Below are 23444 nucleotides of genomic sequence, written 5' to 3' on the forward strand. Positions count from 1 at the left end.
CTGGAGGGCACCCCCAGAAATGCCCCTCCTCCTGAGCCTTCAGACAGTGGCAGGGCAGGTGTGTGGAGGTCAGGTTACCAAGCACCAGCTACCTGTGGGTATGTCACAGGGTGCTGGGACCAGCTTCAGCTCTGCTCTGGGGACTGGAGGGAGGGGGGAGCCATGGGTAGGGGAGAACCACGGGTTCCAATGTCCCCCAAAACAGAAGTAGGGAGAAGGGCCCCAAAGACAAAGGACAGCATCTAACAAAAGAGCTGACCCAGTGGGCCAGGGAGGGCATCCCAGGGTGATGGTGGCCAGACAGTGGTTGACAGGGGAGAGGCAGCCCAGACAGATTCCAGAGAAATGCGAGAGAGAGAATCAGGATTTGGTGATGCACTGGAGACCTCAGGATCCCTGCCAGGAGTCCAGCAGGTGGGTGGGCAGAGGAAGTACATTCAGGAGACGGGAGTGGGTCAGGGGAGAGGGGTCCTGGTGGGGTCCTGGGCATCTGGCAGTGGGAACATTAGGAACTGTCCAAGGGAAAGTGGAGGGGAATGCAGAGAGAAGGAGGTGGGAACGCCAGCCTGGAAGCCAGAGCCATGGGAGAACTTTCCAGAAGGAGGGCATGACCATCAATGTCCCCAGATACTGAAAGGCCAGGAAAGATGAGGCCCCAAAGTGTCCATGGGGTTTGGTGACCCTGCGGTCACTGGGGGCTGACTGCTGGGGTGTGGGGGGGGGGCCCGGAGGGAGGGGTTGTGCTGTTGGATGAACTGTGCTGGAGGGTGCTTAAGGGAGATGGCACGGGACCCTTGGGCTTAAAGAGGCACCCCAGGGGCCGCCCTTCCCCACTCCAGTCCAGCCTGCTCTGGGCGCGGTGGGAGGGTCGCCTAGGAGCCACGGTGCGGGGTAAGTCGGGGGTCAGTCCTTCCGGCAATCAGTACCCGGGAAGGAAGCTGTGAGGGCCCGGGAACGCGGAGGAGACGAGAGGAAGGGGCGTGGAGTCACAGCCCCCACCCCCGGCCGCGCGCCCGCCACACACCGCACCTGTCTATCCACCGCTGCTGTCCCCGCGGGGAGCTGCCGTCTGCCGGTCCGGGTCGCCCGGGCGGGGGTCTGCCGAGTGAGCTCTGGGTTGGGGGTTCTGCGGGGCGGGGTCCGCGGGGAGGGCCCCGTGGGGTAGGAGTCCGCAAGGCAGGAGTCGGGCATAGGTGCGCGGGGAGGGGTCTGCGGGCAGGGGCTCCCGGGCCCGCAGTCGCTCCCCGAGGCGCGGCAGGAGGGCGGAGGCGCGGGCGGGGACCCTCGGGCAGCTCCCGCCCCCGCCTCCGCCCCCGCCCCCTCCTCCTCTCCCTCCGCCGCCGCCGCCGAGCGTAGCCGCCGGAAAGTTTGCTCGCGGCTGGCGCGGGGCGCGGGCGCGGAGCCGGCGCCGACCCTGATCTGGCAGCGCCGTGGAGACGAGCGGCGGCCGGCCCCTGACCCGTGCGCGCGGAGGACTGCGGGGATCGCGGAGCGGCCGGAGCGGCGCGCGGTGAGCACCTGGGCCAGGCTCGAGGACACGTTCCCGGCCAGGGGCCGAAGGCGGGAGCGCGGGACTGGCCGGCGCGGACCCCTATCTTAGGTGGGCGGTCTCGGGCCCCGGGTGCCGCCGTCCTCATCCCCGTCGGACACCCGGTTCCCAACCCCAGGATGCGCCCTTCCAGCTCGTACGGTCAACCTGGTTCCGCACTATCGAGAGGGTTGGGGGTCTCAGCGCTTCCCCCGTCCTCTCCTCCCTGGGGAGCGCGTCTCGGGGGGGGGGAAAAGGGTGGGGTGTCTGTGAGCGCCAGGCGCGCTGTCCTGCTGCCCCTCTCCGCTCCCGACTCCTCCCTCCAGCACCCCCGCTTCCCCGCCCCCACCCCGCCCCGCGCATACACAGAACCTCGGAGACCCCCAGAGGCGCGGGGGGCAGCCCTGCTTCCCTCCAGCGGGTCCCTGCTTCCCAAAGCTCCCCAGCAGTATCTTGGTTACCCGGGTTTCCCCGGAGGGGCCGAGGGGCGTCATCCGCGGAGCCTACACTTGTCACTTTGATCCGCAGGGAGGGCAGGTCACTGCCCTGCCTGCTCCTTCCTCTCCGGCGGCCCCCACTCACACTTCTGGGCCGCAGGATTTCTGCCCCCACCAGAAACGGACTGACTCCTGAGGTCTGGGCGCCCGCATCCTCCGAGGACCTGTCCGGGCTGTTTTCGGCCCTTCTGTGCTGGGGGATGAGGGTTGGTGGGGGAGTAGCACCCTGGCCCACATCCAGGCCCGCCCTACCCCCACGGAGTGGGAGGAGGACGCAGGAATCAGGCTTTGTCAACAACCTGTGGCCCCGATCCCGCCGTGGGGCCATGACCTTCCGCTACTTGCTCTGGTTTCACAAACACCCCCCACCCCCATACCCATCAGAGGCTGGCAGGCCTCAACCACACCCATTCAGATCCTGGGAGGAGCTGGGGTGACCAGCGCCCCACTCTCCTCCATGGAGATCCACCCATCCTGGGGGCCCCTCCCCCAGCTGCAGGTCTGGGAGTCCTGGGGCATCCCCAGGGGAAACTGGGGAAACAGCTGAGCTTTGAGCACCCAGGAGTGGTGCGTTCTACCAGGCGGGGAGACAGAACACGGGCCAGTCAGCCCGTGGTGGAAAGAGGGGGCTGGGAAAGAGAGGAGTGGGTGAGCTGGGGCCGGGGGAAAGCTGGCCCTCCTTCCCACTCCGCCAGAGTCTCTGATCCTGAGCTATCTGTGCTGGGCAGGTGCAGTCCAGGGCCAGAGAGGAAGCGAAGCCTCCCGGTCCATGAAGGGAGAAGGCTTGGTCCCTGGCCGGTAGTCCCCCGCCTCCACCGGCTCCAGTGCCGTGCCAGGAGGGTAATAAGGTGGAAAACAGCAGCCCTGACGCCAAGGCCAATGGGAGGCTTGGAGCGGCACCTCCGCGTCCCGGTCTCAGTCCTCATTCATTCAACAAATATTTATCCCTGGGGCTGGCAGGCTGCCTCTGGGGTTGCAGTGTCCCCCACGGAAGGGAGGGGGCCTGCACGTGATAATCTGTCCTTCCCTTCAAGTGGCAAATCTCATTGTCCTCCACGGTGTTGAGGAGGCAGCGACTTTTCAAGTAGGGAAACCGAGGCTCTGAGAAGTTAAATTATTTACCCTTGGTCCCGGGACCAGAACTGGGCCTTGCAATGTCACCCTCTCCTGTGGCGGCAGCCTCACACCTGGGTGCTCAGGGCAGGGACCTCAGAACCTCAGCCTTGCACAGCTGAAAGTCGTTCCACAGCCCCAGACGCTGCCCAGTCCTCATTCAGAGAAGTGTCTAGATATCTTGCCCGTACCCCCCCAACAGGCATGGGAGCCTCATCCACTTCTGCCCCTTCTTGTGTTTATATCAGAGACTTAGTGAGAGGTATCATCCTCTGCCTCTTGTATTGGTTGGGGGGGGAGGGTGCTGAGGCCCTGATCCCTAGGGACGTGGGGCCACAGGTGCTCTGAGCTGGGGTACCAGCCTGTGATCTGTAGGTGCTGAACTGTGTGGGGTGAATCTTCAAGGATTCCCAACCCCACATACCAGACCAGGGATGGGTGTAGGTGTTAGGGAAAGGCCTCCCTATTCCTCTGCTCTGGCTACCATTGGAGGGGCAGTGAAGAAGGGGCCCCAGGGCAGCCCATCCCTCTCTCCCCTCTACCCCAGGGCTCAGCTTCTCTCTGTGGTTCCCAGACTAACTGACCCCTAGCTGGAAGGCAGGCTGCCTGGGTGTGGCCCCGCTTACCCTGGGTTCTCCTAACAGCCCTAGGAGGTCAGCAAGGTGAATTCCCACTTTTCAGATGGGAAAGTTGAGGCACAGCCTGGCCACCACACCCCAGCTGGACTCTGAGGGGCTGACGCTTTGCCTTGGAGCTCCTCACTGGACTAGCCCCACAGCTTCATCCTCCCTTCACCACCGGCCGCAGGGCCTCTGGGCAGGGGGCAGTATCCTTCCTCCCCATGTTCCCTGCCTGCATCTCCACTGTCTACTCCACCCCAGCCATCCCTTGTCACTCTCCCCTTGCCCTGCCCCCAGAGCCTCTAGCCATTCAGGCTGCCTATGTCTCCCTGAGTCTTCCCAGCCACCTCCCCTCCTCCAGCAGCTGGGCACGGTGCTCCTCACCCACCTGGCTCCGTGGCCTCGGTGGGCAAGGGCAGGGCAGAAGACCGGGCTGTTTGATAAGAATCAGGAGATAAGGCCCCTTGGGCTGGGGACACCTGAATTGTCCCTTGTCCTCCACCTGCCTGGGGGCTACTCCCCTGAGAAGGCCCTCCGCTCTGGCTCCTCCACCGCAGCCCTAAGCCTTGGCTCCTCACCTGAACCAGGGCCTGGGGACCAGCGGCTACTGGGCCCTTCCTCACCAGGCCTGACCCGCGCTGTGGCCCAAGGGCCAGGGTGAGGAGCCCCACAGCAGGCTATGGTCCAGGTGCCCACCCCATGTGGTGGCATCTCAGGGTCCTGTTAGGGGTGAGGAGTGAATCACAGAGGAGCCCACGTGAGTTGGCCCCATGAGGCCCCATCTGGACTCTGATGGGAGGAGGCTGAGATTCAGGGTTGTTCAGGAGCCCTCCACCTTCAGTCACAGCCTGCATCCCTCCTGGACCCCACCTTCTCCCTGGCTTCTCCCAGGCACTGCCTTCGAGCCAGCCAGTTTCGTCCATCTGTCCATCCATCGGTCCATCACATGCTCACTCTGTGGCAGGATGCCATCCACAGCCCTAAGGGGGCTTGCATGAGTAGTTCCTAGGGGCCCCACCCCTAGGCCCCAAGGGAAGCCCCTCCTTACTGCCCTTGTGGAATCAGTGGATCAGAAGATGGACTCTGGAAGCAGTGACACGATGACTTACGGGGCTGCTGATGCCCCAAATGCAGGCTCCGGACAGGACCAGGCACCTCAGGTCCCCCCTGCAGGCACCACGAGGGCAGGGGTCCTGTGTCTGAGCCCCCGGCAGCTGGCAGTGCTAATCTCAAAGGAATGTGCTGCAGCTGCCTGCGTGCTGTGGCCCATGGGACCCAGGAAGCCCGGCTGGAGTCTTGGGCGGGGCCCAGGGGAGCACCTAGACACCCCAGTCCTGGGCAAGGGGGAATGGGTGTGACAGGGACCACCCTAAGCATATGCTTGGCACTCCTGGCCCCTGCCAAGTCTGGGAGCTGGCCCAGGGCCACCTCGATAACCATGCCCCTGGGGACCAAGTGATGGATGGTCCTGGTACCCTGCCCCAGCCTGCCATGCTGACTTTCCCAGGAGCTAAGAATAGGTGGGAAAAATAGCAAGGGCCGAAGGGAGGAGTTGGGCAGCTAGGGAGGCTGCTCCCTCCTCTGACATCTTTGGTACCAGGCAGGACTGGGGCCACTTAACCAACATGTAGGAGAGGGGCTCTGGGACTGTCTGAGCCTCCACACAGACAGCCACGGGCTGTGAGATGGAGCAGCCCCCAGGACCCTGGGAAGAACCCCCAGGCGCAGGGCCAGACCCCCAACCTGCCACTGGCAGAGTGACCACTTCTGGCATCCCCTCCCTCCCAGCTCCCACTTCGTCAGTAGGATTCGGAGACTCAGAGGGATGGTTTTAGGGGAGCAGGACACCCTGCTGGTCACAACGGAGACCAGCTGGGCCTCTTCACTCCTGGGTGTCCCTGCACAGACCCTGCTGCTCTGATACTCAGCAGCCCCCAGAGGAGAGTGCACCCACGAGGACCTCTTTGCCCCAGCTGTGCAACCCCAGACAGATGTGGGGGGCAGCTGCCCAGAGGCATGCCCCCCATCCTGCCACGCTGCCCCCACCTCCTCCTGCTTCTGCTGCTGGCCTGCCAGGTGAGCGCTGCTGCCAGTGCCCCCGTCCCACCAGCCTGCCTGCCCCTCATGCTGACGCCAGTCTGTCCCCTCTGTCTGTCCATCTGTACCCCCAGCCGCAGGCCCCCTCCGCTCAGGTGATGGACTTCCTGTTTGAGAAGTGGAAGCTCTATGGCGACCAGTGTCTCCACAACCTGAGCCTTCTGCCCCCCCCAACTGGTGAGCCCCGCCTTCGGCCTGAGTCCTGTCCCCCCAACCCCGCCCACCATTTACAGGTGAGGAAATTGAGCCATAGAGAAGCTGGTGACTAGCCCAGGGCCACAGACCAGGACATTTAAGAAATGGTAGAACTGCCCCAGAACTGGGGTGTTTCGTGACCCTCCCCTGCTGCTGGGCACCCTGCAGGCCCAGGGCCTGGACACCGTCTTTCCTCCCATGGAGCAAAGCCTCGTGGCCCAGGAGGCAGACAGTGTGTGGGGGAGGTGGACCGAGAGGGCCAGACAGAGGGCATCAGGCCTGGTGAGGGGGAAGGAGATGGGCCATTATTTGGAGGGCTCAGGCAGACTGGGGTACAGCGTTCTGGACAAGTTCTGAAGATCACTCAGGTGCAAAGAGAGAGATTGGGGCAGGAGGAGCTGCCTGGGAGGCCAAGCCATTGTTTGGGGGAGGGAGGGGGCTGGTGCTGGGCCCAGAAGGATGCCAAAAGAATTGGGGTTCAGCCTCCAGAGATGGAAGTGCTGCTAGAAGGGCACTAGGAAGACGGAAGACCCTGGGTGGAGATGTGGAGTATCTGAGGGGAGGTGGCCGGGCAGAGCTGGAGCTCAGGACCAGGCTGGACAGGGGCGTCAGGACAGGCAGGATGGTCAAGGAAACCTGGGAGGCTGCTTCCTGGGGCGCAGAGAGCGTGCAACAGGGGGCTATGCGGGCCAGGCCCTGCTGAGGAGCAACCCTGTCCCCGCCTCTGCAGAGCTGGTCTGTAATAGAACCTTTGACAAATATTCCTGCTGGCCGGACACCCCTCCCAACACCACAGCCAACATCTCCTGCCCCTGGTACCTGCCCTGGCACCATAAAGGTAACCACAGCAGGGATGTGGGGGGTTGGCAGAGGGGGCTCAGCCCAGGGGCGGGGCGCTGACCAGAGCCTGCCCCAGCAGTGCAGCACCGCCTTGTCTTCAAGAGATGTGGGCCTGATGGGCAGTGGGTACGTGGGCCGCGGGGGCAGCCATGGCGAAACGCCTCCCAGTGCCAGATGGACGACAAGGAGCTTGAGGTCCAGGTCAGCCCACGGCAGGTGCAGTGGGGGCTTGTGGGGAGGGGCGAGATGGCCCTCTCCAGCCCTGACTGGCCACTGCGATTTGCAGAAGGAGGTGGCCAAGATGTACAGCAGCTTCCAGGTGATGTACACCGTGGGCTACTCCCTGTCCCTGGGGGCCCTGCTCCTAGCCCTGGCCATCCTGCTAGGCCTCAGGTATGCCCACCGCCCTGCTCATGGGGGGCCCCAGTGGGCAGGGTGGGTGGGGACTGACTCGCTGTCCCCACAGCAAGCTGCACTGCACCCGAAACTACATCCACGTGAACCTGTTCGCGTCCTTTGTGCTCAAGGCCAGCTCTGTGCTGGTCATCGACACGCTGCTCAAGACCCGCTACAGCCAGAGGATTGGGGACGACCTCAGCGTGAGCATCTGGCTGAGTGACGGGGTGAGCTCCCAGATCCGGTCTCTTGGCCTCTGGGCCCTGGGTGGCAGGCAGCTGGGAGGCCCACACTCATGCTGCCCCCGCGGCCAGGCAGTGGCCGGCTGCCGGGTGGCCGCGGTGTTCATGCAGTACGGCGTCGTGGCCAACTACTGCTGGCTGCTGGTGGAGGGCGTGTACTTGCACAGCCTGCTGGGCTTCGCCACCATCCCTGAAAGGAGCTGCTTCCCCCTCTACCTGGGCATCGGCTGGGGTGAGTGGGCCGGTGTGCGGGGGGCCGGCGGGCTGGCCGGGGCCACGGGACCACAGCTGTTCTCCCCCACAGGTGCCCCCATGCTGTTCGTCACCCCCTGGGTGGTGGTCAAGTGTCTGTTTGAGAACATCCAGTGAGTATCTGACTGGAGGGTGGGCCAGCAGGGGGGTTCACCTCTCCTGGCTGGGAGGTGCTAGGCTGGCCCCGTGGGGAATGGCCACGTGGCTCAGAGTGTGGGAGTGGCTCAGGGGTCTCTGGCCAGAGGCAGTGGGGGGCACTAAGCAAACCTGGTTCCCTGGGGGTGGAGGTCATTGGTAATTATCTCCCTTCTTTTCCTGAGACACTAATTAGATCCCAAGGAATCAGGGGGCGGGGGGTCTGTGAGGCTGCCAGGACATGAGCAGGCCCCACCCTGCAGGTGCTGGACCAGCAATGACAACATGGGCTTCTGGTGGATCCTGCGCTTCCCCGTCTTCCTGGCCATCCTGGTGAGGAAATGAGGCACCTGCTGGCACCACAGGGAGGGCCGGGAGGCTGCTGAACTTGGCCCCCCCAGCCCCTTCCTTCCTCATCAGCCTGCAGCAGCCCGAGGAGACGGACAGCATCCTGCCTGGGTGGACAGGGAGGGAGGCCTGGCACTCACCCAGGACACTGGCTGGCGCCCACAGCCCCAGGGCCCCAGGAGCCAGGGTCTGCCTGGCTGCCAGGCCCACCTCCAGGAGGGACAGGTGGGGGCCAGGAGCTGCCCTGAGCTGTGTCCCACACACACACAGATCAACTTCTTCATCTTCATCCGCATCCTTCACCTCCTGGTGGCCAAGCTGCGAGCCCATCAGATGCGCTATACTGACTACAAATTCCGGTGGGTGTGGGCGTTGGGAGTGGGAGGGCGCCAGGCGGCTTGCGGACCTGCACACCCCCGGGGGCCAGAGGGAGTGTAGGTGGGGGTGGGGGCACCAGGGCCCCGGGGGGCATGCTGGGCCGGTGGCTCAGTCTCTGCCCCCGCAGGCTGGCCAAATCCACGCTGACCCTCATCCCCCTGTTGGGGGTCCACGAGGTGGTGTTTGCCTTTGTGACCGACGAGCATGCCCAGGGCACCCTGCGCTCCGCCAAGCTCTTCTTCGACCTCTTCCTCAGCTCCTTCCAGGTGCCTGCCCGCCCCTTAAGCAACCGCCCAACCCCCAGGCCAGCCTGGGTGCAGCCCTGACCTCCCACATCTCTCCAGGGCCTGCTGGTGGCTGTTCTCTACTGTTTCCTCAACAAGGAGGTAGGTGGGGGAGTGGGTCTGGAACCAGCCCTGGGGTTGGGGTCGGGGGAGTGTAGACACCCTGGCCCCACCCCTCAGGGGTGTGAGCCCTTCGTGTCCACCTGCACTTACTGGGCTCAGTTTCCAGGACACTGGGTGTCAGGCCTGCTGAGATGGGTCCGCCTCAGCCCGTCCTCAGGGAGTGCACCTGAGGGTGAGGGGGCCCCCAGGTGTTCCCAGACCCCAGCGTTCTGTGGTGACAGAGCCTGCCTGGCTCCACACCCAGGGCCAAGGGGTTGGGGATCCTGAGAGGGTGGCATGGGCAGGCCCTGGGACTGGCCCGACCCGCCTGCCCACCCCAGGTGCAGTCGGAGTTGCTGCGGCGCTGGCACCGCTGGCGCGAGGGCAAAGCACTGCAGGAGGAGCGCCATGTCGGCAGCCACACGGCCAGGCCCACTGGTGGCCCCCCCAGTGAGAAGCTGCTGCTCTCGAGGGGCGGTGGCAGCAACAGGACTAGCCAGGACCCCTCTGCGGAGACCCACTTGGCTGGCGGCCTCCCTGGATTGGCTGAGAACCCCTTCTGAAGCCCCCTGGAACACCAGCTGTCGCTGGACTCAGATGCCCAGAGAGGGCATCACTGGACAATCCAGAACCGATGCCCAATGGAGGCGAGAGCGTGGGAGCCAGACAGCGCCCCGCTGTCCACATGTTCCCCAGTGTGGTGGTCTGAGGGGCACCTGCTCTGTGCCGAGGGGTGGGGGAGGGGGTGTGGCGGGGAAGCTGTTCTGTGAATGCATGCCCGTGTGTCCCCGTGTGTGTCAGTTGTGTCTGAGTTAGAGAAGACATGTGTCCTCCAACAATAAAGAGCTCTGTGCTCACCCTGGGTGGAGAGCTGGGCTGGAGGAGAGGGGCCGGCTGGGCCCAGGCCCTCCCCGTGAGAAGGGAGCAGCCGTGGACGGCCCGTGCTGGCTTGCTCCTTCTAGACTTCTCCTTGTTGCCCCATCATACAGGTGAATTGGAGCTGGAACCACTGAGGGTGTGAGTGGTGGCTGGTGGTGCCCCACCAGCACATGCTGTCCCCAGCCCAGTTCAGGTGGGCTCACCCCCACCCCGGGCCAGAGTGGACGGGCCCCACTCAGTCTTGGCCCCTCAACCCCCGGAGTGTCACCATTCACCCGCAGAGGGGCATGAAGGGCGTCAATGGCCGAGGGAAGCCACCGACATCACAGTCCTTCTACCAACCCCACATGAACACCCCTGGCTCCCTGCTAGAGCCGAAGCCGGGGCTGGACTCAGGCCCAGCAAGGGCATCACTGGCTAATCCAGAACTAGATAATCCAGAACTGGATGTCCTCTACTGGCCTCTGCTTCATCCCAACTCTAGCCACCCCAGCAATCCGCAGCCCACATAGCCGACTGAAGCGGGGAGAGATGGACCCCCAAAATCGAGACCGTCCAAGTGCAGGCGCAGCACAGTTTTCCAAAGACTGCGGCACAGCCCAACACAGCCACTTCACAGAGAATCACTGCAGTCCTTGCTGCTCCAGGCGCATGCGGAAGGGCAGCTGTGCGCGAGGATGCTGCCCATTGCCTGGCGGGTGGGCACCCTGCTTGGCAGTCAGCGAGGGCTGGCACTCACGCAGGAAGAGCCAAGTGGTGCGCCCTGAGTCCACGCTGCCCCCCGGGGCGCGGTGCATCTGATGCAGAGGGTGGAGGCAAGTGCAGGAGCAGCGTGGGGACTGTAGTCACCCCTCAAGAGCGCCCCTTGTGTCCGGTGCCGTGATGCCTGGTTGGGGGTGTGCGTGGAGGGGGGGAGGAGCGGGGGCGCTGTCAAAAGAGGAAGGGGCCACAAAAGCCAAGAGCACAAGCCAAACGGGCCAGCCAGGCGGCCCTGCTCTTAGGAGCTGGTGGGGGGTGACTGCTGGGACCTGGGGGAGGGGGTGTCCACAGTCCCTGCCCAGCCACGTGGGCTGAAGCTGCTCAGGCAGAGCTGAGCTAATTGCAGCAAATGAAAGGACAGGAGGCCTCTCAGGAAAGGTAAATAGAATTACTCACCTTCCAGGCACTGGGGCCCTCCTGAGGGGGCCCTCACCTCGTGCCAGTGCCACCGGATATGGCAGGGACGGAGGGGCAGGAGGTGAGTTAAGGTAGATTGGGCTCTCCTGCGGCCCAGGTGGGAAGCGATGTTACTATGATCGGTGGGGACTGCAGGGCAGGGAGGCAGTGTGGCTGCCTGCACCTTTGAGGACCTGAGACCCCTGACCTTGAGGCTTCAGGTCACCTCTCATCCCAGGCCCCCCAGGCTCCCCAGGCCCTAGTGCTCCTTTGAGCCCCTGCCCACAGGGGCACCCCTGCCAGCCCTCCATGCCCAGAAGCCTAGCACAGGGAGGGCACAAGTTCTCCTTCACGCCAGCTGAGCTCAGGGTTGGTGACTGCCCTGCGGGTGTGCTGCTCACCTAGGGGCCTCCTGACAGCCCTCCCCATCCTGACTCCCTCTGCCCTTGTCCTCCTTCACCCTGTCCCTGTCCCCAAGGGAACTGGAGCAGGCCGGTGGAGTCAGGAGTGGAGGTGGAGGGCTGGAAGGGGCTGGGCTCATCCAGCCAATAAGCATTGGCTCCGACCAGGCCGTCCTGCAGGTGGGATGGTGGGGGAACCTGACTTTCTAACACAGGGCCCAGCACCCACACAGCATCACCCTCCATTCAGGAAGACGAACACTCCAGGCCCTCTGCCCCTTCGCCATCTCTACTTCCCTTCCCACCTCGACCCCAGTCCAAATCTCAGGCCCTTCCCCTAAAAGAATGCATGGGAACCACCCAGCACGTAGTTGTGTGTGTGTGTCTCTCCACATGCATGCTACTAAAATGAGTGTGGAGACCAAGAAAGAGGAAAACATGGACTACAATAAACACTGATCAAACCTAGGAGAGTTGAGGGGCATCCCCAGGATGGCAGCTGTGTGCCAGGCAGAGTGGGTCACTGGGGGGAGGGAGCCTCAAGCAGGGCAAAAGTACAGGAGAGACACCCTCAAGGGGATCAAAGTGACTGAACACATTGAGAGGAGATTTAGATGACCTGGTGGAGAGTTCAGGACTTAGTGTTAATACATAGAAAACTGAGCAAATGAAAAAAAAAAGGCAATTAATAACTTCAAGGAAAACAAAAAGCTGGGCAGAAAAAAAGATCACAATTTACCACAAGGCTCATCTCTAAATACACAGACATCATCATGTAAATACTCAACCCTGATGTAACCAAAGTTATGAGAGAAAAAAAAGATCTAGGGAGGATAGTGGATGGTAAGAGCACGTGTGTAGTGGGAGTGGGGGACAGAATGAAATGGGAAAACCAATAAGTAACAGTTCATGTATGCTATTTAGAAATAGAAATACAAACCAAAGAATCAGCAGAAAAGTTGAAAATGGTTGCCTCTAGGTGAGAGGGTGGGAGGAGAAGTCTGAGGGCTGCAACTAGCCGAACTCTGACTGCCTCGGCCTCCTCCTGGACACTATGGCAGCCTTCAGCCCCAGGTCCTCCCCCACCTGCCCTTTCTCTGACCTTGCTCTCAGTCCCTGGTCCTGCTTCCTCCTCCTCTCCCTGAGTGCAGTGCCCCGGGATCAGGTCCCACCCTCCTCCCTTCTTTATCAACCTTAAAAAAAAGCACCAATATTCAAATTACTCCCAAACTATATCTCCAACCTCTGTGGCCCTCTCAAATCCACTCGAGACTCAGCTTCCCTCTTGGCACCTCCACTCAGACATCCAATGGCAACTTAAATTCCACAGTCCATATCAAGCTCCTTACCTGCCCCCTCACCCAGCTTCTTCCTCCCACGATTCACTTGAGGTAGCCCTCCTGACAGGTCTCCCCGCTTCCACCCTGAACCCTGCAGCCTATTCTCAACACAGCAACCAGAGCGATCCCTTTACATCCAAAGTTTTCTCCAATGAATCCCATCAAGCATCCATATCTCACTTCAGTTTACAGAAATGCAGGGGACAAAGGAGTCTGTTAATGCTACAAAGATGCAACCAGTGAAAACCAGAGTTTGGGAAACTCCAACATCAAGTACCCAGCGGATCTTCACTCATAAATGGAGGGGAAATGTGGGAGGAGGTACTGTGACTAAGAAAGACTTCAGGGACGCATCAAGCAGATTCAGCCGATGTACTTGGCCTTCCTATTCTGAGTCTATAACCCATGTGGAATATATTATTTTAGACACTAGGGGACTATGGACTGGGTGTTAGATGACATTAGGGAATTGTTGTTCACGCTCAATATACATGAACATGCTCAGGATACATGCTCAGGAAGTACTTACTAAATTCAGATTTTGATTAACAGTAAAAGCTTAAAAATCAGATTAAGACCAGTCTCCTACAAGAGGTCACCATTTCCTCATATGTAACATCAGGGTAATAAAATCTTCCCCCCGCCCCCCGAGTTGTCAGCACTGAATGAAAGCAGACAGTGATATGAGCGCCACCAAGGGTAGAACACGATGGAGGACTGGGCACTCCTGTTCCACCAGGACGCTCCCCTCGTCTCCTCTACCTTCACTGTCTGAGGGGGAGAGAGGTGTCTCCAGCCACTCATGGTCAGCCAGGCAGCCCACTGTGCTGGTGAGGGTTCCGTCTCCAGTGCCCCCATCCGAGTTCCTCACCCCCCACCCCAGCACAGCCTGTTAACCACATTCCCACCTCCAAGGTGTTCTCGGCAAAGACTCCAGGTCCAGGGCCTCTATTCCAGAAAATCTAAGTTGGCAGGGAAAGCGGGAATGAAAATGCCTTGCGGGGTGTCCCATGGGCCCACCCACACAGGGGCAAGGAACCACTGCTAGCGGGAGGGTGGCTCTGCGCAGGGGAGACCCAGATGCTGGGGCCCAGTGTGGCCCCATTCCCACCTTCCAGCCCCACAGGAGGGAGGAATGACCTAGAGAGAGCTGGGAGCAAAGTTAAGTCAATTTTTAACCAACGCAGCAAGATATTAGACACTCCCCGGTGTGCTGCCAGGGGGCTCCAGCACCCCTTCGGAGAGAGGCCTTTGAACCACCACAGCCCATACCCTCACTTTACATGGGGAAACTGAGGTGGGACAGGAGAGTGACATGCCCCAGGGCTCACAGCAAGGCCATGACTGCAGTCGCCAGAATGCAGATGTCCAGGCCCCACTGAAGCCTTGTGGCTGAGTGCCCTGTCAAGTACATCCACAAGGTGACTAACAGTGGCAGCAGGCACTAGCACTGGGCAGCCACCCAGGAGGCAGGTGCTGACCTCCCCTTGAGGAAACTGATGCTTGGAGACTCAGCAACTTGCTCAATGCCACAAGTGCAGCAGTGGCCTGGCTAGACATCACCCCATCCTTAGTGGTCTAGGACACGCTGGGTGGAGGGCATGTGTGCCTGTGTGCCCACTCAGCCTCTGGCCACAGGTCCCTGCACCCCAGCCAGGCCACGCCCACCCCCTTCCAGCCACAGACGGGGGGCTGCTTGGGTGACCCAGCCCATCAGGCACTCAAACCCTTGGCAGGATGCCCCACAGGTCCCTGGGGAGCAAACAGGCCTGTGTGGTTACAGGAACTTGGCTCAGGGCCTGGCACCAGCCAGCACCCACTGGCAGCAAGCCATGGCTGCTGCTTATTCCATGAACAATCCTTCCTGCACCCCCATCCCTGGGGAACTCCCCCCAGGAAAAGACACCTCCCAGAGCCACCTGTGGGGCTGCTGGAGCCCCAGAATACTCTAACAGGAAAGGGTGTTCCCGAAATAAATTCCGGTTTGGCTTGTCTGCCAGGGCTATGTCCAGGTTTGAAGGTTGGGTGCACTTGGGGCTCTCTGAGCCCAGCAGCCACTCCTCCATCCGGACAGCAGAGGAGCCACTCCCCAAGGACCCAGTGCTGCAGAGGGATGTGGGATGTGTTACCTTCCAGGGCCCCCACCTCCACCTCCCACTGCCCCTCAGGAGGCCCAAGCCCCCTGGTGGAGCCCAGGGATCAGACGGAACTTCTGGGCCTGGACCATGACCTTGGATTTCCAGCCCTGTGTGGGCAGCCGAGACAGGGGTCTCACAGACCAAGTGGCCAAGCCAATGCCACCCCGCCTTTATTCACTCGTCCTCAGGTTCCAGTCAGACACTTGGATTTGGAGGGCACAGGAAGAAAAAATGGCCCTGAAGACCCTCCCAACTCACCGCACAGGGCAGGACCCACTGGGCAGCCTCACCAGCTCAGGCCAGCCCCATGCCCCTTCCCCAGGGGGGGCCAGGCCTGGCTGCCCAAGGCCCTTGGAGGGGGCACCCAGCAGTGTCCCAGGCCCAGACAGCTGGTGCCATCCTGAAGCTGACACAGAGAAGGAAGGGGCCAGGTTGGAGAGTGGGGTGAGGGGTCAGACACTCCCTGTGTCCAGGCCAGAGACACAGCAGGGGTCGGTGGGGGACCCATGCTAGGCATGGGTGGGATCACCCTTGTCCTGCCTCCTGGCCACCTCAGGAGCTAATCCAGCCCAATCCCACCAGCACAGGAGACAACAAAGGCCCCCTCGTTTCCCTCCTGATCCTGGAAGTGGCCAGGGGTAGGGGGGTGGGGGCAGGGGAAGGTGAAGGGAGTCAGGGTCAAGGCCCTGGGGGGCAGGCAGGGCCAGGCAGCTCGAAAGAGCCACCTAGGCCCACGGGAGGGCAGGGGCTGGCTGGGCCCAAGCCCCCCTAGTGTCAGGGGTAGCTTGAGATCCCCCAAGAGGAAAGGAGGGGACTCAGGGAGGAGGGGCAGGCCTCGGCCATCAATCATGTCCTGTTCCTGGGGTTTTCAGCCCACTGGGAGCAAGGCCCCCTCCCCCTCCAAGGAGGTGGGCCCACAGGAGAGGAGGAGGCCAGCAGCAGGCTGCACCCAGATCTCCCAGAGGCCAGGGGAGGGGCACCGGCGCGCCTTAGGACTTCTTGGCGTCCTGCATGTTCCGGCGTTTCAGGTCGCTCAGGTCGATGGGCTTGAAGGCTGCCAGGGGACAGAGCGGTCAGCGGTGGGCACAGGTGGAGAGGCAGGGTCTGTCCCTCGTCCTGCCCCTGCCTCTGAAAGCCCTGGGACCCAGCCCACCCTGCCAGGCTGTCTTGGAAGCAGGAAGCAGGTGGGCCTTCCTGCCCCCAGCTCAACCCCCTGGCCGGCCCCTCCCTCCCAGGCCAGCCCCACTCACTCTTCAGGCTGGGGTTAGGGACCTTCTCCACATACTCCTCCACCAGGCCCCGCTCGCTGCCCGACATCTGGCTGCGCAGGTCCCGCTCCACGCCCTGCCAGGCTGCAGGAAGCAGGGGTGGTCAGGGGCTCTAGACCCCCAGGCCTGCAGCATCAGGCAGTCCGGCCCAGTCAGTGTCCAAGCTGGAGGACACCCTCTCCTGACCTTTCCCCCCCAATCAGAGTGGCCCCGCAGGCCCCCTGCCCCCAACTCCCGCTTCACAGCTTTTGGCCCCCTGGCCTAGCCCGTTCTTGACTTGAAGTTGTCCCCAACACACCCCCATTCCCTCGGGGAGCCCTGCCCAGACCATGCCCCTTTCAGCCTCATGGTACCATGACCAGAGCTGCAGTCACAGAGGCATATGAGACCCACTGGGGTACAGCACTTCCTCCAGGCAGGCCCCCCATCTTTCCCGCCTCCTCCATCCCCCACCTCCTGGCACAAATGTTGTGCACACATGCTCACACACGCCAGCCACACCACTTGCAGGATGCCCCAGGTTCCCCAGGGTGCACTGTCTTCCACGGCCCCCCTCTCCCCGAGCAAACACCACTGGCTCCAAATACTGCCTCTTCTGGGGTGCTGCCTGTCAGGAACACCATAGCGTTGACCGCCTGCCGTGACCAGAGCTGGGTCCCCCCACCTGCCTGGGGCGGAGTGAGGGTACAGGGGCAGGCGAGGCTCAAGGGGCCTGGCTGGGGGCACCCCGTGTACCTTCGTAAATGAAGCGCACATTCTCCTCATGGGCCGGGGTGAAGATCTCGCTGCTGTTGGGGGGAGAGCGGGGGCTACTGTTCCTCTTGCCGTTGTAGACGACTCTGGAGACAGGGGAACTGGGGGAGCCCAGCCAGTGAGGAGGGGCTGGGGGCAGGCCCCTCCCACCTGGAGGCCACTCCACTGCCCAAGACCCACCTGGTCATCGCTGGGGCGTCTGGTCCTCGCACTCCGCTGCCGGATCCCCTCGGCCTCTGGAAGGGAAGCCCACGACACAGGAATGGGACGGAGACCACCCTCTCCAGAAGGGCTCCAGAGATGGGAAGGGCGTAGGGTGCATCTGCCTCCTCCCTTTAGCTGTGGCCTCCCTGCCTTCCAGGAGACAGGGTCTAGCCACAATCCAGCTGGCTAAGGGTGCGGCAGGGTCAGCCAGATGGGGCTGGGCCGGCGACATGCACGAGTCAGAGCCACATGAGCTCCGAGTGGCCCCTGCACTTGGACCACTGCTGCCTGGGAGCACCTTCCCCAGAGTCAGGCAGCTCTGTTGACATTCCCAGTTCAAGTCTCAGAACACCAATGCCAGCAGAGCGTGGGTCTGTGGGGAAGGCCTGCGGTCGTCCCAGGGCCCTCACTGCCTGCAGGGCCTAGTGTGTCATTTCTGCTGAGCCTCAGTTTCCCATCTCTAAAATGGGGATGTGCTTCCCAATGGTGAGAAGCCCAGCAGAGCTTGCCCAGCTTCCTGGTCCCCGGGGTGTGACGGAAGGGCTGGGAGAGGGCTGTGAGCCCGGAGGAAATCCCCAGGCCCAACCTAGTGACCGAGACCCTGGGGTGTGTGCTGTTTACAGCCTCTCTCTCAGCCCAAGGGACTATACAGCCCTGGATGGGGGTCTATTTTTAGGCTCACTCTCAAACTGGCCAGTTGGACAATGTGCTCTCTCTGGCTGAGGACACACACCGCAGGGTGAGGAAGCTGGTTGCACAGGGCCAGTCCTAGGCCTGGCCTTGCTCCAGAGCAGGGCAACCCCAGGTGCTGGGGGTGTGGGGGGAAGCCTGGGAAGGGCCTTTGAGCACAAGTGCCTCCCCCACCCACCCCTGGAGCCGAGGGGCCCCAGAATACTTAGAGCAGGTAGCCACAGCCCCTCCTGAAGGGCCAGGAGGATGAGACACAGTGGGTACCTCTTCTCTGGCTCCCTTGGCCTTTAAACACCCGCACAGGGGGACTTCCCTAGCAGTCCAGTGGTTAAGACACCGTGCAGGGGCCTCGGGTTCAATTCCTGGTCGGGGAACTAAGATCACACAGGCTGCACAGCGTGGCCGGAAAAAAAAAAAAAAAAAAAAAAACCTACACAGGTAAACACAGCCCACAGGTTGAGGCAGCAACAACAACAAAAAAGCATAAAGCCAGTTTCCTGGGGGGGCACGTGGAACCCTGTGCCCTCCCAGGGGAGAGGCCCAGCTCCTCACAAGGTGACTTCTTTCCTAGACTCGGGAGATCTCACTGCCCATGGGTCTCCTGCCCAGGCGCCAGCCCCACGAACACCAAAGCACAGAGGGAAAGCCCTCTCTGGCCTGAGGGTGCCGTGGGGACACTCAAAGGGCTCAAGAACGCTCAAGTCCCAAGGGGCTGTCGGCAGCAGGATGAGGTGGGAGGCTCCAATTATGCAATAGGAGGGAGGTGCCTGGAGGATCAGCCAGCCCCTGACCACTCTAGGCTGGCCCCTCCTGCCCAGGCCCCCTCAGCCCTCCTGCAGTCTGTCCTCTCGGACCTGAGTGGCCACTTCTTCAGGGTACCTGCCTTCCCAGCCTTGCCCATCCCTGGGGCCTCTCCTTCCAGGGCAGCCTCGGCCTCTTCTGGTCACAGCTTCTGGGGGCTGCCTGGCCTTTATGGGCACGTGCCTTTGGCTTAGGGCCCCCTGCTCAGTCTCAGGCCTAACTCAGGTGCCAGACCCTCACAGCTCCCATCGCCCTGCCTGCACACATGCACGTGCACACGTGGCTCTGGGGTTCTCTGGGCACCTACCTGCTCCCCTTGGTCACTGAAGTCCCGAGGCCTGTGCCCCGGACCCCTGGAGCATTCAGTCTCCACAGTGGGCACCCACCCCTCGCTGCCCCCACCGGCTGTGCTTCCTGACCAGAGGCTAGTGTCTCCCATAAACCGCGGAGCTGTGCACCTGTCACTGGGCGCCTGCCCACACAGATTTGCTACTTGAGTTACAAGGTTTCTGGTGCCCTGGACAGAGTGGCCGGGAAGCACCTTGGCCAGGTGCTGGACACCCGCAGGCTCTCACGTCCTTGGGACTTGAAGGGCGAGTAAAATGACTTTTTAAAAAGGAGTCACCGTCTGCCTCCTCTCGATGCGGGAGGTCACACCTAACCAGGTCCATCTTTAATGGCCTGTGTCCTACCAGCTGGCCTTCCTAGATGTGAGGAACCCCTGAGTCCTCCGTCTTCTCCCAGCAGCTCAGCCTCCCTCCAGGGGCCTTTCTCCTCAGAACCTTGTGCTGGCCCTGCCCTGCCCCTGCTGAGATCCTGCCACCTGGCGGGACGCAAGGACACCAAGGCTTCTCCCGAGTGTACCAGCAGCTTCCCGAGAAGCCAGGTCCCTGCTGCTCCCCTGAAGACAGAGGGACAGTAAGCTGCGCTCGCTCACCTTCATCACCTCCTGGGGCTCCTCCAGGGAGCCGGGCCCCCATGCTGACCCCAAAAGAAACTTCCATGAAAAACCTAACAAATATGCACGCCCCATGACAGCTATTCCAGTCCTAGGTGTGTATCCAAGGGAAAGGGCCACGTGGCCACTGAGAGGTGCACCGGAGTGACCAGAGAAGCAGTACTTGTCAGCGCCCAGAGGGAAGAGCCACTGAAAGGAACCCATATACACAGGGCCTGTTTCCACTACAGAAGGTGACAGCCACGGGCACGAGCCACAGCAACAGTGGGCAAATCATACGACTGATGTTAAAGACAGAAGCCTGGGGACACACGGCTGCTCCAGCAGAGAGGGCCGAGCCGCAAAGGCATGCATGGGGGAGGGAGAACAAGGTCAGTGAAGAGATGACCAAGGGGGCAGCTGGACTCAAGGAAGACCTAGACGAAGAGGTGACTGCTGGACCAGCAAGACAAAATCTCCATCGACCTAGCACAAAGGGTCTCAGTGGAGCGAGGGGAGGAAGCGGGACCATCAGTCAAGACTGCCTGTCCCTGGCTGTGAAGGGAGGTGCGAGGCCTGGGCTGACAGTGGCGTGTGGGGTGAAGTGGAGGGAAACCCAAGCACATTTACTGCCCAGGGAAAGTGCTGAGCAGGGCCACTACAGAGGCCGGTGTGGAGGGGCCAGGTGACCAGCAGGCTGGGGAGAATGGCATGCCTGGAAAAGTGCCAGGGACACCTAAAAAGGCCCAGCAGGTCACAAGAGTCCCACTGAGGTTGGAGCCTCAAGTCCATCTGGCCAGCAGCGAGGGAGCATCCACTTCCGCAAACATCTCCCTCCCTTTGTTTTCTTTCTGACTTTTGCTCACAGTGATTATCAGGCACAATTATTTCCTCAAGACTGGAGCTCAAATCCTCATCACATTTCCTATATCCCATCAACTCTGAGAAACTTTTTTCCTATTTTAATAGCTTTGAAATTGGGCTGCATCTGGCAATCGCCAGCACAAAAGTTAGCAGCATTTTTCCATTCTCAGTGGACCACGGAGGCCCAGCTCACACCACTGAGATCTTAGATCTGATGATGCAACGAGTCTCCCCTCAGCCCACAGATCCCAAGCCTCCACCCATGTGCTCTTCAGTTACTTCTTCCCATTCCCACCCACCCCTGGTCCAACATCCACCGCTCACCCTCCAACCCCTGTGTCGGAACAGTATCTTGCACTATCCTTCTCCATCACCGGTATACGTCATGCCAGCATGATCTTCCCAAGACCCACCCTGCCAAGTCACTGCCGACCCAGACACTACCAGGGTCTTCTACTGCCATCAAGCCCTCAGTCTGGCCACAATCTATCTCATCAGGTGTCACCAGCTACTGGGCCCCCCACTCAAACACAGTCTGTGCCTCAGAGCCACCTCTGCTGCTGCCGGCGCCACGGAGAACCATACACTGCCTCCCAGTGTGCTCTGCAGGCCTTGACTGTTGTCCACGGCTGACTAGCCCATAGTGGCCAGCAGGCTGCATGCTCGGCACCTGGCAGGGTCCAGAACCACTCTGTGAGTGGCGGTTGTCCATCCCTGCTCTGTTGCCCCTGGGCAAGTCTCTTCCCTCTATGGGCCTCAGAATCCCCATCTGAGCCAAAACATTCCCCAAGAATGTTCACCAGGCCTTCCTGCTCAACAGGGACCCAAGTATAGCCACATGAAGTCACCATCTCAAACAAGATCTCCGTGGCTGCTTATCCAATATGATGGTGGACAGGGCAATCACAGAAGGAATGTATTGTCCAGCTGGGCACTTCTGAGAGTAAAAGGGCTGCTGTTGATTACGAAGCGTGAGCCAGGATAGCCCTGGGCAAACCGAATGCAGAGACAGCCCACTCAGGTGTGGTGGAGACCCACAAACGTAGAGCACACTGTGAAGGGGCAGCAGCACTGCCGGCCACAGCAAACATTTGCCAAGGGCCGATTGTAGGGCGGCCACTGCACTGAGCCAGGTAGGACCCCGATAACCCCCATTTTGGAGGCTTGACAGGTGAAGCAACCTTCCACCCAGCAGAATGGGGTCTGGACCCCAAGGGCCTCCCAACCTCTGGGCCTCCAGGGCCACAGCAGTCAGGGCTAGGTCAAGATAGCTCAGCTGGCTCGAGCACCCGAGAGCCTGCCCCCACCCCTGCCTGTACTCCTGGCAGGTTCCTGACCCCTGGCACTGATGTGGTTCTGCTCAGAGACAGGGAGGGAGTCCTCCTGGATGGATCTATGTAGCACCTTGCTCTTCCATGGGAACAAAGGGCTACAGAGACCTCCTGGGAGGAGGCATGGGGGGAGGGGGCGCCAAAGCCCAGTCTCCAGGCCCCCAGTCTTGAACTCTTTCCCCACACACAACCATCTGCCTAAGGACGGGGCAAGATGACACTCTGTGGTCTGGGAAAGTGACAGTGGATATTCTGGAGTTAGAATCAATGATGCAATTGCAGCCACTCTGTGTTCCTTTAGAATTTTTGATAGGTACTCAAATTTTCTCAGACTCCACTTCCCCTTCATATTCTGTGTCTTTGGGGCTCTCAACAGCCCAGTTTCTACCAATGAGACTTCTAGAAAACGATCTACCACCCAAGCAAGTGCCAGCAGGACACTGTCATATGAGATGCCAAATGGGCCTGGCAGTCTCTTGAAGTCCCCCAGGCAAAGCCTCTAAGCACTGCACCACCCCTCCCCCACTTTCCTGGGTGTCAACAGCGGCTCCCCTCCCGAGCAACAAACCCTAGCGTGTGCACCCCCCTCCCTCCTCATGTGGAAATCTCACTAGCCCTTCCACTCACCCCAAATCAAGCCTCCTCCTTCAGGACTCAGCTCCTGCCCCCTTCCCTCCCCACCTGCACTCCTCTCTAAAAGCTCTAGACACTCCCCACTGACATCTCAGGGCCTTTGCTCAAAATGTCCTGTCTACCCAAAACTATCGCGCTGGTCCCTGGGGGCCCGGCTAACGACCACCTTCTCTGGGAAGTCTCCCTGGGACAGGTCGGGGACATGACTTGAGCGCCTCCACGTTACCCGAAGTTTCTCACAACCTGGGCTGCTTCTGTAATTGGAAATCTGATGTCTGCGGCCTCCCCGCTGCGGCTCCCGCCCACCCCGGCAGCCCCCGGGGCTCGGTGAGCTCCCGGACGGCGGGCAGCCTCTTACCCCCTTACCACCCCGTACCCGGCACCGCCCCGCCTGGCTCAGAGGCCAGGAGCTTGGGACAGGCTGGACGGCGGCGGAAGGCGAACCGCGGGAGCCCGGCCGGCCGCGCTCAGGGGTCAGGAAGCATCATCAGGGCTGCTCCCCGGACGACGGGGCGGCTGCAGCTTCACGGGCGGAAAGGGCGGCCCGCTGCCCTCTCTGAGCCCCGTGCCCGGCAGGCCCTCCCTGCCCCGCCGCGCCCCTCCCTATCCTCCGCCGCGGCGGGCCGAGAACCCCACGACCCCGCCCGGGGCCCTCCCCTCGCGGCCGCCGCGCCAGGGCGGGTCCCGGCCGCGCCCGCCCCGCCCCCGCCGCCGCCGCCCCCGCCGCCGCCGCCGCCGCCGCCGCCGCCGCCGCCGCCGCCGCCGCCGCCGCCGCCTCACCTCGCCCTCTCGGCCGCCGCCACAGCTGCCAGGGGCCCGGCCGGAAGTGACGCGCGCCGCCGCGCACGAACGAGGGCGCCAGTCACGTGACCGCCGGCGCGCAGGGTAGGGGCGGAGACTGAGGGCTGGGGACGAGGGTTTGGTGTCCGTGAGGTTTGTGGAGTTGGCGGCGCCGGGGAACGGGGGATGGCGGGGACGGGCTCTCGAGGCAGCGGGGTTCTGGGGGTCCAGGCCGGCGGGGTC

The 23444-nt window shown here is 61.8% G+C and overlaps 2 protein-coding genes across 3 annotated transcripts; one reads left to right on the plus strand and one right to left on the minus strand.

Moving 5' to 3' along the window:
• The first annotated feature begins 1483 nt into the window (after positions 1-1483).
• Positions 1484-9754, plus strand: GCGR (glucagon receptor). Its single transcript, XM_068530483.1, has 14 exons — positions 1484-1600; positions 5665-5834; positions 5930-6032; positions 6781-6888; positions 6970-7091; positions 7177-7283; positions 7357-7513; positions 7601-7760; positions 7833-7893; positions 8179-8248; positions 8534-8622; positions 8769-8907; positions 8986-9027; positions 9369-9754. The coding sequence occupies exons 2-14, from the start codon at positions 5775-5777 to the stop codon at positions 9588-9590; spliced, it is 1440 nt and encodes a 479-aa protein (XP_068386584.1). The 5' UTR covers positions 1484-1600; positions 5665-5774; the 3' UTR covers positions 9591-9754.
• A 5331-nt stretch (positions 9755-15085) lies between these two features.
• MCRIP1 (MAPK regulated corepressor interacting protein 1) lies at positions 15086-23235 on the minus strand. Of its 2 annotated transcripts, none has more exons than XM_068530269.1 (5): positions 23202-23235; positions 17142-17197; positions 16944-17062; positions 16191-16292; positions 15086-15994 (listed from the first exon to the last, which is right to left on the minus strand). In XM_068530269.1, the coding sequence occupies exons 2-5, from the start codon at positions 17147-17149 to the stop codon at positions 15930-15932; spliced, it is 294 nt and encodes a 97-aa protein (XP_068386370.1). In that variant the 5' UTR covers positions 17150-17197; positions 23202-23235; the 3' UTR covers positions 15086-15929. The 2 variants fall into 2 exon arrangements, with proteins under 2 accessions (XP_068386370.1, XP_068386371.1); XM_068530270.1 differs by lacking the exon at positions 23202-23235 and adding an exon at positions 22780-22807.
• Positions 23236-23444: the final 209 nt, after the last annotated feature.

This window comes from Eschrichtius robustus, chromosome 20 (assembly GCF_028021215.1).
Source record: "Eschrichtius robustus isolate mEscRob2 chromosome 20, mEscRob2.pri, whole genome shotgun sequence".
Taxonomy (NCBI): domain Eukaryota; kingdom Metazoa; phylum Chordata; class Mammalia; order Artiodactyla; family Eschrichtiidae; genus Eschrichtius; species Eschrichtius robustus.

Coding starts and splice junctions, on each gene's coding strand:
- GCGR (XM_068530483.1), top strand. CDS start 5,775: ATGCCCCCCATCCTGCCACGCTGCCCCCACCTCCTCCTGCTTCTGCTG. Junction 7,284..7,356: donor GCCATCCTGCTAGGCCTCAG/GTATGCCCACCG, acceptor CTGTCCCCACAG/CAAGCTGCACTGCACCCGAA. Junction 8,249..8,533: donor CCGTCTTCCTGGCCATCCTG/GTGAGGAAATGA, acceptor ACACACACACAG/ATCAACTTCTTCATCTTCAT.
- MCRIP1 (XM_068530269.1), bottom strand. Junction 16,293..16,943: donor TGTGCGCTTCATTTACGAAG/GTACACGGGGTG, acceptor TGCTTCCTGCAG/CCTGGCAGGGCGTGGAGCGG. Junction 15,995..16,190: donor CCCTAACCCCAGCCTGAAGA/GTGAGTGGGGCT, acceptor GTCCCCTGGCAG/CCTTCAAGCCCATCGACCTG.